The 18,767-nt window shown below is 46.7% G+C and overlaps 1 protein-coding gene across 10 annotated transcripts in view; it reads left to right on the top strand.

Annotated features, from left to right (window-relative positions):
* Positions 1 to 18,767, top strand: part of PLEKHA7 (pleckstrin homology domain containing A7) — a 262,522-nt gene that overhangs the window by 151,457 nt on the left and 92,298 nt on the right. For 9 of the 10 annotated variants that reach the window (XM_060177093.1, XM_060177086.1, XM_060177089.1 and 6 more), the window contains 2 exons: positions 2,982 to 3,065; positions 18,241 to 18,352. In XM_060177093.1, coding sequence (XP_060033076.1) covers positions 2,982 to 3,065; positions 18,241 to 18,352 — 196 coding nt within the window. Of the gene's footprint in view, positions 1 to 2,981; positions 3,066 to 17,762; positions 17,814 to 18,240; positions 18,353 to 18,767 lie in introns of all 10 variants that reach the window. The other variant, XM_016185094.2, reaches the window with a different exon arrangement.

The raw sequence follows: 18,767 nt of genomic DNA on the forward strand, positions 1-18,767 counted from the left end.
GGGCAAGTTCCAGGACACAGTGGTGAGGTTGTCTGCCCAGGGAGACCTGGGTCTCTGTTGCCTACATCTGGAGCTTCACTTACCTAAGACTTTGGGCTTAGACAGGCAGGTTGGAGTCTCCACTGAGCTTGCGCAGTGTGTATGAAGTCATGGAATGTTGGCTCTGCTCTAGGCAGATCGAATCCCACTTGGCCTATATCAACCAGAGATCTACCACACTGTACTTGTGACAAGACCCAAAGCTGATATTACCTGTTGAGTGCCACACAGGTAATATCATTTAGAGCTTTGACCCTGGTAAATGGTGGGAAGTGAGAGAAGGAGAAGGTGCAGGAGTGAATGGTGCTGTTTTTCTGATACTTGTTTGCTAAAGGAGGGGAAGAAAGAGCAGGTTATCATGCAGTGATAATCGGATCTAAGACTAGACTAGTCCTGGATTCATGTCTGGTCTTGGACATGAATTTTAAACCATGTGTCTAATTTTATTCCATGTTAATGAAGTTATCTTGAGAAAGTCACTTAAACTTGGAGCCCTTTCCTTCCTCATAAGATGGAGCTGATGGTGTTGACAGCCAAGATATATAGGGAAAGGCTTTGTCAACTTCAGAGGCCTTGAAGGTCAGCAGTGGCTAGTGCTTCTGTGTAAGCCCCTATCATGAGCAGAGCGTTTTCCCTTCTAGGTAGAAATGAGGCAGGCAGAGATTAGAGTTCATATTTTCAAATTCCCCGGCTAATGGACATAACCTCTAAGAGCAGTGCAGTATAAATAAAGCCTAACCCTTGGCCATGGTATAAAGCTCTCTGAAAATAGGTGTTATGGGGGCCTTATCTCAATACTTATGTCTTTACTTATGTCTTTATGCTTTTTGGGGGAAGACCAGGCTGCTGCTGATCAGCTGAGGTCATAGGATTCCGAGGAGGGTACAGTTGCAGGGCCAGGGAACAGCCTGAGCCCATGGCTGTCTGTGTCACATTCCACTGAGACTCTTTACTCTGACTTCAGCACCTAGATGACCTGGACAGGCTCTCACCAGTCCCCAGGGCAGAGTAAGAAGATCTTTATAGGTCACACTCATTTCAATTCACTAATTTATTATTCTTTAAAGATTTTATTTTATTTTATATTTATTGGATAGAAGCAGCCAGAAATTGATAAGGTAGGGTAAGATAGAGAGGGAAAGAGACAGAGAGATATCAGCAGACCTGCTTCACCACTCGCAAAGCCTTCACCCTGCAGGTGGGAACTGGGGAATTGAAACTCTCATCCTTGCGCACTGTAACAGGTGCACTCAACAAGGTGCGCACCACTTGGCCCCAAAATCCACTAACTTATAAAGTGGCTCAATTCACAATTTGGAGTTGGGACCAATATATTAACAGTTCGACTAAAAAGATAGATTGATTCTGACCAAAGAGCCTTGAAAATTGACCAGACCCTTTGACTCAATTGTTTCACCTCTGGCCTTTAAACTAAGGGAATTTATTTGAATTGTAGGAAAGCCTACACTCAAATTTAGAATGATTGTAATAGTGAGGGAAGCACTTAAAATGCCCAACACTAGTTTTGTCAGTCTTTCTAGAAGATGGCCAGGACTCTTTGTTTGCTTGCTGGATATGAATAAGGAAGAGTATGATAGAAAGGAAGAGAAACAGAGACAACTTTAGCCCTGCTTCACAGCTTGTGAAGCTTTGCCACTGCAGGTGGGGACCAGGAGCTTGAACCCAGGGCCTTGCACATTGCAATATGTTCGCTTTACAGGGTGTACCACTGCCCAGCCCCCAGGACTCCTGTTCTTTTTTTCTTTTCTTTTCTTTCTTTCTTTTTTTTTATCTCTAGCATCTAAATCAATGCTGGCTATACAGATGGGTCAGTGAACATTTTTTGAAGTTACATTAAAAAAAATTACATCCATATGATCACAAAGTCTGATTGATACAGAAATATAGAAAAATTTCTGTTAATAGAATGTGAAAACCCTAGGATACAGATTTTGGAACACACAGTAAGAGTGGTTTTGTTTTGTTTTGTTTTGTTTTAAGAAGGGAGGAAGTACAGCAGGAGAAGATACACATATTTATCTCTGGGCTTTGGTATTGGATGTATGACTTTGGAAACGTGATAATATTTTTTTCCTAAAATTTCTAGAATAGCTATTATTTTGAGACCAGGAAAATTGTTTAAAAGTAAAACATTCTTTTTGCAAAGGAGGAGGAGGTTAAGTTATTCACAGACCAGACCAGCAGCATCTCCAGCTAGTCCCTCCTTTTCAAAGAACCAGGCAGCCTTTGCGAAGCCAGAGAAAACACCCGCGTATGTTGGTTGTGTTTGTCAGTCTGGATGGCAGGCTGATCCCCCTCTAACTTCAAAAGGGTGATAGGGACTCCTCAGTGTGGAGATGGCGCAGGTCATGTTGCAAAGACATGCCCTCACACTTACATCCCATCGCAGGAGTGAAGACATTTTGATGTAGCCAGAAGAATTTTAAGAAGAGAGATTTTCCTGGGTAGGTGGTTAATGCTTAGAATCCCCCCCCCCCCCCAATGGATTTTTGGAAGCCTTTGAAAGTGCTGTCTGCTTTCTGCTTTCCTTCATTCCTGCTGTGGCTCGCGCCATCACTTCTGGCTCAGCAGCTCGGTATGTTGGAGGAGCTGATGCGATGTCTTAGGAGGTAGTGTTCTTCTGGTGCTGCTCTAGAATTAGAACAGAATCTCCGTCTTAGCTGAAGTAGTGCTCTCCTGGCGCTGCCCTAGAATTAGAACAGAATCTCCCTGTCTTAGCTGGGCTGTGTGTGGCATTGGAGCTGTAAGACCATAGATTTTTAAATACAGCTGGGTTCTGACAGGTTAAGTACCTCTCACAGAGGAAAGGCCTACTTTGTAACCCAGGGAGAAGTCCTGGATAATCCCACCTGTTGTGCCTATGATCCTTTTTATTCATATGAATATTTACTCATTCTCTCTCTCTCTCTCTTTCTCTTTAGCCACAACCAGCAGACCACAGCATTCAGACATCCTGTGAGTGGCCAGTTTTCTCCAGAAAATAGTGAATTTATTCTTCAAGAAGAGTAAGTACTTTAATATAGTCTCTTCTTTTTGGTAGTGGGAAGGAAAGGCATGGCTAGAGTTTGGGAGTAAAGGCATTGAGCTCAAAACATAGTTGGTGCAAGGACCTGCCCAAGGATCTGGGTCCGAGCCCCTCGGCTTTCCACCTGCAGAGAGGACACTTCACGAGCAGTGAAGCAGGTCTGCAGGTGCCTCTCTTTCTCGCTCTCTGTCTCTCCCTATTCTTTCAATTTCTCTCTGTCCTATCCAATAAAATGGGAAAAAATGGCCGCCAGGAGCAGTGGATTCATAGTGCCAGCACTGAGCCCCAGCAATAACCCTGGAGGAGGTAAAATAAAATAAAATAAAATAAAATGAAACAAAACAAAACAAAATAAAATACAGTAACCTGTTGGACTGGTTTTGGGGTTGTGGGTGGGGGTGGGGAGACTTAGATTGGGTTGTTTCATTTGAGATGTAATATAAGAATTTTTTTTTCAGTCTCCCGACTTCTCAATGGGGAGATGGCATGGGGCTAAACGGTGATTGATTGATATTATCAGACCCCCTAAGAGCTCCCTTTCCCCCAATGAGCCCTTCACCTCAAGCATCCTCTAGCTCACTGATGGTGTTCTGAGGGGACCTGCTCACCTGCTGTGTAGATACCTTTAATATAGTCTCAGGCCTGGCTGAAATAGCTTATACTAGTCAGAGACTGCCAGCTAAATTATTTCAAGACTTTTGAAACATTAAGATTATTTATTTGTTTGTTTTTGCCAGAGCACTGATTAGCTCTGGCTGGTGATGGGGGAGGGGGAAATAGAACCTGGGACTTTGGAGCCTCAGGCATGCGAGTCTCTTTGTATAACCATTATGCTATCTACCCCCCTTCCCCCCAAAAAAAATAAACATTTAAGATTCTTGAAGAGTAGGTGGAGGGTCAAGACTGTCTTGTCTCTACATGGAGAAAAGGCTGCTGTTGAAAGGAGAGCCGGAGTGTAGATTCCCCAGATTCCAGTGGGATGAGTTTGTAGTCTTGAAGGTCAGAAACTCTTGGGAGGCCCTCAGTCTAGCCCCCTCCCTAAGGCATTCTGAAGATAGGCCGGAGCTCCCACTTGTTATTAAAGGTCTAGATGGGGAACCTACTGGATTTGGAAAGAAATCAGCTTTAATCCATAATTCTAGAGGCATGCAGACCTTCTCTTGTCTAACCCCCCCCCACACACACACACCCTTTTCTTCTTGGCCTGTGTCCCCTAACCACTTAGAAGGCAGTATCTCTCTCCCTTCTCTCTCTCCTCCCACCCTCCCTCCCTCTCTTCCCTGGAGGCAGAGAGAGGGGAAGATACCCAGAGCACTGCAGCTCCCTTCAGTGTACAGTGGGGGCCAGGCTTGCGCCTGGGTCATGCACACCATCCAGTTAAACTATTTTGCCTGCCTATTATCTTCACAACTTATCTTCAGCTGTAATCTCAGTTCCATCCGGTTTCCAAGAAAGAGATATTCCTTTTCTTCAAAGATCACACCCCCATCCTGGCTTCCCTTTCCTGGATATGATAGGTATGTTTCCTTATCTCAGGTGAGGCTATCAGTAGGTGGTCCACAGGCCTTGAAGTGGGCAGTACATGCTTTAGGCATTGAGAAGAGGGGAGGATCCCTATGGCCTGATGTGGTGAATCCTGCACTCAGTGAACAGCTTTTTTTTTTTTTTTTTTGCCTCCAGGGTTATTACTGGGGATCAGTGCTGACACTACAAATGCACTGTTCCTGGCATATATATATGTAATTTTATTTTACTGGATAGGACAGAGAGAAATTGAGAGAGGAGGAAGGTTCTTTCTGTGTGTTTCCTTTTTTTTTTTTCTTGCCTCCAAGGTTATTGCTGGGGCTTGGTGCCTGCACTATAAATCCACTGCTCCTGGCTGCCATCCCCATCCCCCATCTTACTAGATTGAACAGAGAGAAATTGAGAGAAGAGGGGAGCTAGAGAGGGAGAGAGAAAAATAGATACCTGCAGACCTGCTTTGTTGCTTGTGAAACATCCCACCTGTAGGTGAGGAGCCAGGGCTCAAACCCAGATTCGTGGGAGGTTCTTAGTACTTAGTACTGTGTGTGCTTAACTGGATACACTACCGCCCAGCCACTGGCTCTGGTTCTTTTATTGACCGATGTCGGTCACATGACCTCTCCTGCCATTGAGAATGGAGGAAGTAGATTTCTACCATGCACCTGGGAAGAGGAACTGAAGTGTTTGTTGGTGAGCAGTAATGACTCCACTTAAGCCACAGTCCAGATTGTTTTGTTTTGTTTTGTTTTGCTTTGGGCAGTGCCAGGACCTCCCAACTTTTCCCAGACCAGCTGTTTAATTTATTTCAGACGCACACTCACATCCCCCCACCCCCCCCCCCCACATCTGTGGAGCTCCTCTTGGTGCTGTGGTGCTTCTGTACGGTTCACCTGAGTTCCGATCCAGCATCACACTTGAAAAGGCGCAAGCTTCACTGTCTTCTGCCCCTTAAGGTCCAGGTGTATTGAAGGAAGCAGGGCCTTTTTATTTAAAAAACTTTTCAAATTATCTTTACTTATTGGATAGAGACAGCCAGAAATCGAGAAGGTAGGGGGAATAGAGAGGGAGAGAGACAACTGAAGCTCTGCTCATGAAGCTTTCCTCCCTGTAGGTGAGGACTGAGGACTTGAACCGGGGTCCTCCAGCATTGTAACGTGTGTGCTCAACCAGGTTTGCCGCCGCCTGGCCCCGAGCAGGACCTTTTTAGTATGTTACTGCTGCCCGACTAGAGAGTTTGCTTTCTCGTTTCACCTTTCCTAGGTCTTTGATGCTCACCTCTCTTCTGGGTCATACCGGCTTGTCCCTCAGGGGATACCCCTGTGCCCCCAACCCAATGGGCATGCAGAACCCCCTTTGGAAGACCATTAACAAAGGTGCTGTGTATACATGGGGGGTAGTTTGAGTATGCTGCAGTTGTTTGTAAGCTACTTTGTTCATTTCAGACTTATAGAGCATCAAGGGTATGCCAGACCTCAAGCACTGTTATCTGGAGGCTGGCTTTCAAGAGAGGTGTGGAGCAATTGACATTCCCCTGAGGAGGGGGCTGTTCTGAAGAGGGGCCTGGAAGTCCTGTGTTGTGATCTGTGGTGTTTAGTCTGCAGGAGAGAAGATAAAAGATGTGGTAAAAGCCTTCAAGAAGGGCTGTCACATGGACGTGGGATGCATTTATTGCAGTCATCAGGTCAGTGAGTGGAAGTTCTAGGCAGGCAGATTTCACTGCAGTCCATCATTTGTTGGGAAAGACCAGCAGTCCTGTTTCAGAATCCGAACCGTCACCTTAAGCATTACGTGGAGTAGAACTGAAGAGACAGCAGCATGGTTCTGCAAAAGACTTTCATGCTTGGGGCTCTGAGGTCCCAGGTTTGATCCCCTGCACCATCAAATACCAGAGCTGAGCAGTGCTCTGGTTAAAAAATAGATGACAGATAGATAGATAGATAGATTGATAGATAGATAGATAGATAGAAGCTTAAGAAACCATTAAATGAAGTAAGTAATCTGCTTTCTAAAATAAGATTTGAATTTTTCCATCAGTAGCATCATCATCATCATCATCATTATTGTCACCTGGTGATCACACTGGGGCTCAGTGCTTGCACAATTCCATCATTCCCTGCACACACACACACACACACACACACACACACACACACACGGTGAGAGACAGGAAGAGATAGAGAAGGGAGAGACAGACAGAAGGAAGGAGAGACGCCCGCAGAACCGCTTTACCACTTGTGAAGTCTCTCTACTGCAAGTGGGAACCGGGGGCTTGAACCTGGGAGCTGTATGCTCTACCAAGTGTCTCACCGCCAGGCCCCAACAGAACTATTTTTCTAGTTAACACTTGAAACCTTACTATCATGTACTTTCTTCTTTCTTTTTATTATTTATTTATTTTAATCTTTTTATTTATTATTGGATAGAGACAGAGAGAAATTGAGAGGAGTGGGGGTGCTAGAGAGGGAGAGAGAGAGAGAGACACCTGCAGCCCTGCTTTGCCACTTGTGAAGCTTTCCCCCTGCAGGTAGGGACCAGGGGCTCAAACCCGGGTCCTTGTGCACTGTAGTGTGTACATTTAACTGGTTAAGTGCACCACTGCCTGGCTTCTTTATCATGTACTTTCTTTCTTTTTAAAGTATTTTTTCCTTATTTACTTTATTTTTTATTTTGATTTCTTTTATCAGAACATTGTTCAGCTCTGGCTTATGGTGGTATAGGGGATTGAACCTGGGAATTTGGAGCTTCAGGCATGAGAGTTTCTCTGCATAACCACTCTGCTGTCTCCCCCGTCCAGTACCATGTACTTTCTAAGTGTTCACACATATTAATTTCCACAAAAGCCATATGAGGATGATACTGTCACTATGAATACTAAGACACACAGGTGAAGAGTCTTGGCAAAAGCCACAGAAACAGGAAATGGCAGAGTTAGGTTTGCAGTCAGGTAGTTTGACACCAGTGCCTCTACCACTGTGCTACACTACCTCGCAATCCGTTGTACTTCAGAGTTAATCTTGTTGGCTATACTCAAACATTAATGTGTCGGCTAATAGACCACAACTGCTAAGAGACTGTAATTGTAATTGTGTTTGCAGTAATGACGTGTGATCTAATAACTTCACGCTTGCTTGAAGGATGCCAAGCCTCCTTCTTTTTCATCCCAAGTCCTCCAGGCTTTTCTTTTGTTTAATTTTTTATCTTGATTTATTTATTAGATAGAGACAGCCAGATATTGAGAGACAGTCAGAAAATGAGAGGAAAAGGGGTGATAGAGTGGGAGAGAGGTAAAGAGACACCTGCAGCACTGATTCACCATTCGTGAAGCTTTCCCCCTGCAGGTGGGGGCCAGGGGCTCAAACCTGAGACTTGTGCACTGTAATGTGTGCTCAACCAGGTGCACCACCACCTGGCCCCCAGTCCTCCAGCCTTTTTATAGAACCTTATTTCTTGTGATCAGCTCATCTTCTTAATTAAGCCTCTTCTCTGGTTTTTGTTGCCTTTCTTGGATCTTGACCTTGAAGCCAGACCCTTCATGACAGAAAGGGCTGTGGAAAGGGACCCTCCTGCAGGGCTGGGCCTTCCCTTGGGGCTCTTCCTGGCTGCAGCTCTGGGCCTGTGCTGTGTGCCCAGGAGCATTTCTCCCCAGTGCTGGGCTGCCCAGGAAGCCACTGACAGACGCCTCTGCAGCTCTCAGGGAAGAGGGAAGAAGCATTCTGGAGCCGTGACGCTGGCAGCTGAGTGACAGGAGGCTGTGTATTCTGATCCCCAGACTCTGTCAAGCATTTGATGTTGAGGTGGGGCCGAGTTGAGAGAGAGAGTATGCGCTCTGAAGTTCAAGAGCCAGCCGTTGTTCTCAGAAGCCAGCTGCTGCAAGGCTCTCAGGGTTGCTTCGGAGTGGCCTACCCAAGAGGGGACTGTGGCCTGGCCTTGGCCTGGCCTGTCTTTCCTGACATCCTAGTGAGTACAGCTCGCTTCTTCTTTGCAATCTGAGTAGCCCTCCGCTTTCTCACTGGATGCTTTGGAAAAGAACCACAAGTTGAAATCGCTTTGAGTGTTGTGAGTGGTGCTGAGACAATGCCACTTAAAAAGATGTTGCCTCTGGAGGAGAGTTAAGAATTAACCATCCTAACCTTCAAGCTCTTTGTTCACAAGGTTCCTTTTGCAAGTTCCAAGGTAAGATTCTGAAGGTCTGGGGATGGTGTATCTCATGCTGCGAGGAGACAGTGGTCTGGTCTCTGCTTCCTCCTGTGGTTAGAAGTTGGTACAGTCTCACAGTGAGGGGTAAGAGCACACGTAGGAGTGGGGCTGCACTACAGCTCCGAGCCAGAAGGAATCTGTCCTGGCCAAGTGGGGTGGGGGGTGCATGGTGTTCTCTGCCTCCGACAGAGCCGGCACCTTGTCTGTAGAATGGCAGTCGGGCTGGTTTTGCCTGTTGCATGTGTTGCCATGGCAGCAGAAAAATGAGGAGAAATGGAAACACCTGGCGAGCGATGCAGAAACTTGACTGTTCAGTTTTCCTTCCTGGTGAAGGAGACAGCATCTAGGGCCATCACAGGTAGGGGAAGAGATGGCAATGGGACCCTCAGGTCATTCCAAGACCCCTCCAGGCAGTGGCTTTGATGTTGACGCTTCCAAGGGCACCAGCAAGGGGATGAATCGTTGCCACTTGGCAATAGTGGCTCAGTTTCTGTCTAAGTGTGGTGGAAATTCAGCAGTGGGGGCTTTGTTGTGTGGGGAAGGGAGGTTGCTTCTTGTGAACTGTAATTTTGTTCCATCCTGTGGACACGACTTCTTGCCCTCTTCACTAATCTCTTCCTAGTCTGGGAGGTGCTCAGATCTCCAAAAGAAAGGGCCGTTTTCCAGTGAGGGACGTGGCTGTCTGGTCAGCCAGCAGGAACAGATAGGGTAGAAGAGGTAACTGTTAGAATTGTAACAGCTCAGAGACAGCAAAGCATGCGTGGAAGGAACAGGAGAGGTCAAGGCCTGATTTCTCCTCCTGCGCAGATCAAGATATGGAGTCTACAGAATGGATGGTAATTAAAAGACTGGCTCAGGCCCTCGGGCAGAGCAGGACTCATGGAGTCCAGGGAAGGATTGGGGTTTAGGGTGAAGGATAGCAGAGCTGGAGAGGTTCACTGGCTTACTTTCATGGCTGGTGAGGGGGTACTGTTTCCAATCCCCGATGGGGTAGGGTAAGGAACTGGAACCCATGTTGGAGAGACCAGATGAGGAGGAGGGAGAAGGAATATAGAAAGCCATAGTTGAATAATGAAGTCACCATTGTTGAATGAAATCCCTTGTCAGACAGCCTCCCCCGGGGTGTCGGGAGTTAGCAGTGAGCGTCTGTGAGTGTGTGTGTCTTTGGGAAGAGGGGGTGTGGAGGTGTCTGTCTATTTGGGGACAAGAACTTTCTTTCTTTCTTTTATTTTCTTTTTCCCTAGCTTTCCATTGTGCATTCCTTTCCCCCCAAACTCCTCAGGTGGTGGGTGTGAGCGCCTTAAATATTTTTTTCTTCTGGTTATTTGAGACTCAGAGCAATAACTTCAGCTGAGCTTGGGGTGGAATCTTTGAGGACAGAGTGTGACTTCTGGGGTCTATTTTTTTCAGGAACTATTGAGAGATAGGTGCTCCCTGATGCTGTATGAGAGGTTTTTAATAGTTCAGAGCCTTCTAGCCTCCTATAGACTTGAAAACCATATTCCCCCTCGGAAAGAAACGGGAGCCCAGCCCCATGGAGTTTTTACGTTACGGAAGCCCCGGGGGAGGGTGTGTGTAGAGATGTTTGTTGGGAATGAGTATCTTGTAGCAGTTGACTGATTGGCGCCTTGAGCTTGCTGGACAGAAGTGTCTTGGAGACAGAAAGACAGTGAGCCTGATGTCTAAATCCTGTCTTCTCCACTGGTGGGTAGCAGTCACCAGCAGAGCTTTTCATTCCGTGCAGTGCTTCATGGTTTTCAGAGCAGCATGTTTTTTTGTTTCAATCCACACAGTGGTTTTTACTTCATTTTTGCAAAAAAAAAAAATGGTAAGAGAGAGAAGTGCCCTGGCTTGGCGGCAGGATCAGTAACTTTGCTGATACCCAGCTGTTCTGGGCTCTCGATTCTTCTATCTGCCCAGGATCCTCTTGGTTTGGTAGATGGTCTTGTGGGCTGACTAGAGCAAAAGTCTGCTTCTGCCTTACGTAGGTATTTGCAATGGTGTGTGTGGGGGGGGGGGGGGCAAGCCCGAGCCCAAACTTTTAGTCTTGTGTCTATCTTGGGCTACTTACTCATTAGTCTCTAAATCTCCCATTTCCCCATCTACAAAACAGAAACAGGGTTAAATGAGACAAAGCAGGTAAACTACCAAGCACATAGTAGGTGCCTGACAGGAATAGCCCAGTCCCTTGTCTGGCTTGACCTTGTATTTCCATCCTTTCCATCCAAAGTTTGGTAATAGCTGACTTGGTGGTCTACCTACTATGACAGCAAGAGGGCAGAGAAGGGCCTCGTGATTCTCCACTAGTCTCGTCCAGGTCATCACATCGACAGAGACAACTGACGATGCCAGTAGTTAGTCTCACCCTAAGTTAACCCGGTAGAGAAAATGGCTTCTGACTTTATAACCTCCGTTTCTTGCTGTGTGTCAGTGTTTCCGAGTATGTAGAAAGAACAACTCCTTTTGTTGATGGAGCAGTAGAGGGATAGAGAAAATGATTCCTTGGGGCCATATGGTGGTGCCCCTATTGAGCACAGATGTTATAATGTGTAAGGGCCTGAGTTTAAGCCCCCAGCTCCCATCTGCAGGGGGGAAGCTTCTTGAGTAGTGAAGCAGGGCTATAGGTGTCTCGCTGTCTCTTTCCCTCTCTACCTCCTCTCCTCCTCTCTATTTTTGTCTCTCTCCAATAAATAAGTAAATAAATAAAACATTAAAATAAATAAATAAAAGGTGACTTCTTACCTAATTTACCTAACATATCCTTGTCAACATTCAAAGTAGAATTAAGTCACTTGTTTATGTATTTACTTATTTTTGTTATTACCAGGGTGCTACCATTCCAAGCTGACTTTTTCAGATAGAAAGAGAGACTGAGGGAGAAATTCCACAGCACCATAGCTTCCTCTGGTGCAGTGGGGTGTGAGCCTAGGCCGTGCACATGACAAAGCAGGTATGCTATCCACATGGGCTATCTCTCTGGTCCTGAAGCCACTTTCTTTTCCTTCTTCCTTCCTTCCTTCCTTCCTTCCTTCCTTCCTTCCTTCCTTCCTTTCTTCCTCCCTCCCTCCCTCCCTCCCTCCTTCCCTTCCTCCCTTCCTCCCTTCATTCCTTCTTCCCTTCCTCCCTTCCTCCCTTCATTCCTTCCTCCCTTCCTCCCTTCATTCCTTCCTCCCTCCTTCCCTTCCTCCCTTCCTCCCTTCATTCCTTCCTCCCTCCTTCCCTTCCTCCCTTCCTCCCTTCATTCCTTCCTCCCTTCCTCCCTTCCCTCCCTCCCTCCCTCCCTCCTTCTTTCCTCCCTCCTTCCTTCCTCCCTTCCTTCCTTCTCTTTCTTTTGTTCTTTCTTTCATTCCTTCATTCATTCTTTATTTCTTTTATATTTTTACTTATTTATTATTGGATAGAGACAGAAATTGGGAGGGAAGGGGGAAGATATAGAAAGAGAGACACATGCAGCCCAGCTTCACCCCTTGTGAAGCTTTCCCCCTGCGGATGGGGACCAGAGGCTTGAACCCATGTCCTTGCACATTGTAACCTGTGCGCATAATCAGGTGTACCACCACCTGGCCCCTTCAGAAGTCTCGTTTTCTTACCAGGCTTTTCTGAGTTGATTTTTGCCTGACCTAGCTGCTTTTGTCTCAGATGGAAAGGGACTGAGCTTAAACTCCAGCTCACTGTCTTGAACTTCAGCCCATACCCCTCTAGCAAAATGATCAGCATTCATAGAGTCCCAAGTCAAGGAAAGGGAGTCTTTGTTCAGATCATTCCACTGTATCTTGGGAATCCAGAGAGGCCAGAAACCTGGTAAACAGGCTTTTCAGTTAACAGATTTTATTTGATGAGACCAGGAGTCTGCCTTCCCAGAGCTCCTGCAGGTTTTTGGGTCTCCTCTCCAGGGACCTGTGACTCACAAGCTTAAGGGAACCCCTTGCCCGTTGCTGAGCTCAGGGGCACAGCCTCTTTCCTGGGAGGAGGGGGACAATTCTTGAGTGAAACCTTCTTCTTCTTCTAGTGTTTGCCTTTCTTCCATAGCCAGTCAACAGCATCAGGTTGAGCCTGATGTAAAGTTTCGAGACCTCCTTTGAATCTGGAGAGGTGGCAGTCATTGACTATGCGGGTCATAGTCTGTCTGGAGCCGCAGGGGCAGTTCGGGTCATCTCTGGCTCCCCAGTGATGGAACATAGCGGCGCACCGGCCATTGCCTGTTCGATAGCGATTGAGGAGGGCCCGATCATAACATGCTAGGTCAAAGCCAGGTTGACGCTTGCAGGGGTCTGTGATGAGGTGTTTGTTCTTTACCTCAGCTGACTGCCAGCTCTGTTTCCAAGAGACTGGAACAGAGAAGTTCAGTGTAGGCGTAGGGGACCAGATTGGGTGACGAGACATCAAGCATTGAACAGGGTGGGCGAAGATCTCCGCGTATATTGGCAGGTCCGGTCGAGCGTAGATGTGGGAAATGAACTTAGATGATGCCGCCTCCCGACGAATATCTGGCGGGGCGATGTTGCTAAGAACTGGCAGCCATGGAACCGGGGTGGAACGGATGGTTCCAGAAATGATCCTCATGGAGGAATATAATTTGGAATCGACCAAGTGGACATGGGGCTACGGAACCATCCTGGGGCACAGTATTCTGCAGTGGAATAGCATAATGCCAGAGATGATGATTGTAGTGTGGAAGCGCTCGCGCCCCATGAGGAGCTGGCCAGTCTTGCAATGATGTGATTCCTCGCACCCACCTTTGCTGCTGTGAAACCTGTCAAGAGACATCCCCGTCTGCCTCGCCATACTATTAGGTGGTGGTGCTAGGGGTTATGGAGCTGGAGCAGTGCTGCTGACTGTGCATGCCTGGTTGAGTGAGGACCTTCTCGCCCAGTGTTGTCTCTGTGGGAAGCTACCCCATGCCCCTCCCACCTGTCCCCATTGCTCAAGGCACATCCTAGATGGTGATTTTTTTTAAAAAAATGTATTAGTGAATTAATGTTGATTTACAAAGCTATGAGATGACAGGGGTATAATTCTGCACCACTCCCACCACTAGAGCTCTGTGTCCCCATTCCCTCCATTGGAAACTTCAGTAGTTCTCCTAAGGTCACAGATATGGACTGACCATTATTTCTGTGACTGTCTATATGTATTTGCCCATTTTTTCCTGTGGTGCTGCCTTTTCTTGCTTTCTAAGTCACACCTACACCTTTTACTACTTCCAAGTATCCTTCATTTATTTCCTTTTCTCTTTCGGGGTCCTGATGGAATTAGAGTTCAGAGCCCTCTAACATTTCTCTCCCTCTGAGAGTATGGACCAAATTCTTTTTGGGATGCAGAAGGTGGGAGTTCTGGCTTCTGTAACTGCTTCTCTGCTGGACATGGGTGTTGGCAGGTGGATCCATATAACTCCAGCCGGGTTCTGTCTGTCCCTAGAGGGGCAGGGCTTTGGGGAGGAGAGATTTCAGGACACAGTGGTGAGACTGTCTGCCCAGGGAAGTCAGGATGGAGTCATAGTAGCATCTGCAACTTTGTGACTGAAAGGCAGTAAGATATAAAGCAGGAAAAACTGTTTAATAAACAGGAACCCAAAGGTAGGAATAGATTAGGTGAGAAGACATCTACATGGTGAGTTCTATCAGAATGAACTGTTTAGCAAAGTGAGAAATTGAGAAAAAAATTTGAGTTTTTTTTTTTTTAATTTTAAAAAGGGTTATGTCACTGGGGCTCTATGCATATATGACAAATCCACCTCTCCCAATAACCATTTTATCCCCCCACTTTTTAATTTTTACCCATTTCTTTCTTTTCTTTGATAGGTCAGAGAGAAATTGAGAGGGGAGATAGAGAGGGAGACAGACACCTGCAGCTCTGCTTCACCACTTGTGAAGCTTCCTCCCTACAGGTGGGGGTTGGGTCCTTTTTTAAAAAAATTATTTTTATTTTATTGAGAGAGAGTGATACAGAGAAAGACACAGAGAAAAAGACCAGAGCACTGCTCAGCTCTGGCTTATGGTAGGGCTGGGGATTGAACCTGAGGCTTCAAAGCCTCAGACATGAGAGTCTGTTTGCATAACCATTATGCTGTCTCCCCAGCCTGCTGGGTCCTCTTGCACATGAATATTTTGAGGCTTTTTTTTTTTTTAAATACATAGTCTCAAAGTGGATTGCAATTGTAGTTTAAGGTTGTGCGCAGCAGACATGGGCAGAGTGGGCTTCTGTTCTTCATTTTCTGGGCCCATCACAAATTCAGCTAGTCTTTTCTTTGCCCCATAAAGGAAGAATAGAATCTATTTTTCAAATTATCTTAAAATATTTATTGGATAGAGATTGCCAGAAATTGAGAGAGAGGAATATGTAGCATAATGGTTATGCAGAGAGATTCTCTTGCCTAAAGAAGGCTCTGAAGTCCCAGCTTCAACCCTCACACCACTATAAGACAGCTGACCAGTGCTCTGGTAAAAAAAATAATAGAGAGGGAAGGAGGATATAGGGAGAAAGAGAGACACCTGCAGCCCTACTTCACCTCATGCTAAGCTTTCCCCCTTGCAGACGGGGACCAGGAGCTCCAACTCAGGTCCTTGCCCATTGTAACGTGCGCTCAACTAGGTGTGCCACCACCCAGCCCCGAAAGAATGGCATATTTAGTCCATGGAGTGGGATATAGTCACTTAAAATGATGTGAATGAATTTATTTTTACTTTTGATCCTTTGTTTAATGAGTGATTTATTTAATTTATTTATTTACTAGCTAAAGACAGAGAAATTGAGAGGGGAGGGGGAAGATAGAGGAGAGAGACAGAGAGACACCTGCAGCATTGCTTCACCACTCGTGAAGCTTTTCCCTGCAGGCGGGGTCTAGGGGCTTGAACCTTTGTCCTTGTGCACTGTAACATGAATGCTTAACCAGGTGCACCACCGCCTGGCTCCTTTATGAGTGATTGAAACAGCATTGTACAAAATTAGAAGATTTAAGGGATTAACCACTATAGTTCTCCCAAAAGGTGAAGGTGAATTAAAAACAGTAGAAAGCGTTACAGCAAGTTTTTAAAAAATAAAAATGCAAAATTATAAACACAGTATGATTCCAATTATATATTTTTAAATTTTATTTGTTTATTATTGAATAGAGACAGAGAGAAATTGAGAGGGTAGGGGAGATAGGGAGAACGAGACCTGCAGCCCTGCTTCACTACTTGTAAAGCTTTCCCCCTGCAGGTGAGCACCAGGGGCTTAAACCTGGGTCTTTGTGCCAATTATATTTTAATTTTTTTTAAAAAAAATCTTTATTTATTTATTATTGGATAGAGACAGAAATTGAGGGGAAGGGAAGATAGAGATGCAGAGGGACAGAGAGACACCTGCAGCCCTCTTTCACCACTCATGAAGCTTTCCCCCTGCAGGTGGGGACCGGGGCCTAAACCTGGGTCCTTGTGCACTGTAGTGTGTGCGCTTAACCAGGTGCGCTACCACCTGGCCCCCGCCAATTGTATTTTTAAAAGAACCTTCCTTTTACTCCCCACCCCCAAGATACCCTAAGCTGTATAGAAAATAATAGAAGTAAATATACCAGATGTTAAATCATTTTCCCTTGGAGAGTAGGACTCTGGATGATTTCATTCCCTTTCAGTGTTGTTTTCCTCTTTTGTCTCAACTGATCTCTCTCTTTTTAAAAATTACCTTTATTTATTGAATAGAGACAGCCAGAAATCAAGAGGGTTGGGGGATATAGAGAGGGAGAGAGACAGACATCTGCAGCCCTGCGTCACCACCTGCAAAACTTGCCTTCTGTAGGTGGGGACTGGGGGCTTGAAACATGTGGGCGCATTATAATATGTGCTCTCAACCAGGTGCGCCACCACCTGGCTTCTGTCAGTGCTTTTAATGGTACCATGTTCAACTTGATTAAAGCCCAAGCAAACCTTTCCTATTGTTGGACTCTATCCTGGATGTCAGAGTGGAGGTCACACTGCCATAGCTGAGATGGTGTGAGATCCATTCTTCCTATCTCAGCCTCTGGAAATCTGAAAAGCCAGGTTCTGGGAGGAACATAGTTGAGCATAGTTCTGCCTGGAGCCAGAACCTAGACAAAGCATCTTCTCAGAGTCCCTTCCTGCCCCTGGTCTGTGAGGCTCTGTCTGCTGCACATGGCCTCTGCCAACAGTGAGCTAGATAGCTGGCTGAGCATGGCGACATTCTCAAGGGAGAATGTGGTAACGAAAGTCTGGCTGGGGTGGTTGCCGGGGGTGGGGAAGCTGGCTGAGCTCATCGTGAGCTGATAAGGAGCCGGTGACCTTTCTGCCTGGTGGGACTCGCACCTACAGCTGCCAAACGATTGTTCTGGCAGAGCCCTGCAGCCACCTTGGAAAGCTGGTGAGCCCGCTCTGGCTGTCCTGCTGCTTGCAGGACTTGGAGAGCGAGGTGGGCACGGCGATTGCTGGGACAACTGCCTTGATAATGCTTGCCTGTTGGTGCTCTGTGCTGGGGAGGCTCACTTCATAGCTGTTTCTCAAGGAAACAGCCCATCTTTGAGGTGGCAAATAGGATTTTCCCCTTTGTAAAAGTGGATCTAACATGCTTTTCTACCTCCGTGGTGTCCTGTTTCCACCCTCCATCTTGATCTCTTCAGGGGCCGGACCCAGGCTTCCAGCTCAGATCTTCTCCACTCCTCAGGCAGAGCACCTCCATTCACGCTGTTGTCTGCATCCGGTGGCCCAGCAGAGCAGTGGACAGAGCGCTGGGACTTCTGCTCTGGTCTTGGGCTTAGCAGGCTCTGTGGCTTGAGGTGTTCCAGGGTAGATCCTGAATTGACTGGGGAGGCATCTGCTGCTGCCCTCACTGCTCTAGAAAGCCTCCAGAGTATGCTGGGGTTCTGTGGAGGCAGAGTCTGCCGATAGCCTGATGGAGATGCTCCCAGGAGCTGTCTTCTCAGAACCTGTGGAGTTTCATTTTGTATTTTTTTTCTGCTCTCCAGGCCTGACACAAGGGGTTAAGATCCCCCCATGGCTCTATTTTGGGACAAATGGTATGTTTCCAAAATAGGACTCTTTGTTGAGTAGTCTATTTTGGGAGGGAAGCCCCACTGGCATTTATGTAAGCAGTTCTCTGTGCGTATCTGGGGGTGTGGATATGTGTGCAAGTGCTTTCTTGTTACTAATTATAAACAGCATCTTTGGGGAGCCAGAGAAGTGGAGGAGGGTGGTGTGTACCCAGGACGGTGGATTGTAGGGTCAGCCACCTCACCCTTTTGTGGGGTGTCAGGTTGTGGGGACATTCCTGCGTGTCATCCCCCGGCTTCCTCAGGGTGTACAGGTGCCAGCCCTCCAGCTAGTCTGAAGTCCGGTGGGGACTCTAAAGCATGCAGCTGGGGTTGTCTAAGGACCAGTAATCAGTTCTCCCTTGGGACCGATCTCTGTTTTTTCACCAGGTTCCCACCTTGTGTCTCCCCACAGGCCAAATCCACATATGTTGAAGCAAGAGAGAAGCCAAAGACCGTCCAGCATGGTCAGTGAAACGTCCATAGCAGGGACCAGTTCCACCGTGGAGGCCAAGCCTGGGCCCAAGGTGAGATGCCTGCCACGTGTTCCTTCCTTCCCCAGCTATTATTTATTTATTCTGAAGATTTACTTTTAATAGTAAGATAAATAAAAAAGGGGGTGGGCGCTGGACCCAGGTTTGAGCCCCTGCTCCCCTGCATACATCATGGAAGCTTCACAAGTGATGAAGCAGGTCTGCAGGTGTCTTTCTCTCTCCCTCACTATCTTCCCTCCTCTCTCAATTTCTCTCTATCCTATCCAATAAAATGGAAAAAAATGGCCTCCAGGAACAGTGAACTCCTAGTGCCAGCACCAAGCCCCTGCAATAGCCTTGGAGGCAAAAATAAATAAATGAACATTTATTTATTTAATAATAAGAGAGAAGAAACCAGAGCATCCCTCTGGCATGATGCAGGGCATCAAACTTGGGACCTCACACACAC

The sequence above is a fragment of the Erinaceus europaeus genome, chromosome 17 (assembly GCF_950295315.1).
Source record: "Erinaceus europaeus chromosome 17, mEriEur2.1, whole genome shotgun sequence".
In the NCBI taxonomy this organism is placed as follows: Eukaryota; Metazoa; Chordata; class Mammalia; order Eulipotyphla; family Erinaceidae; genus Erinaceus; species Erinaceus europaeus.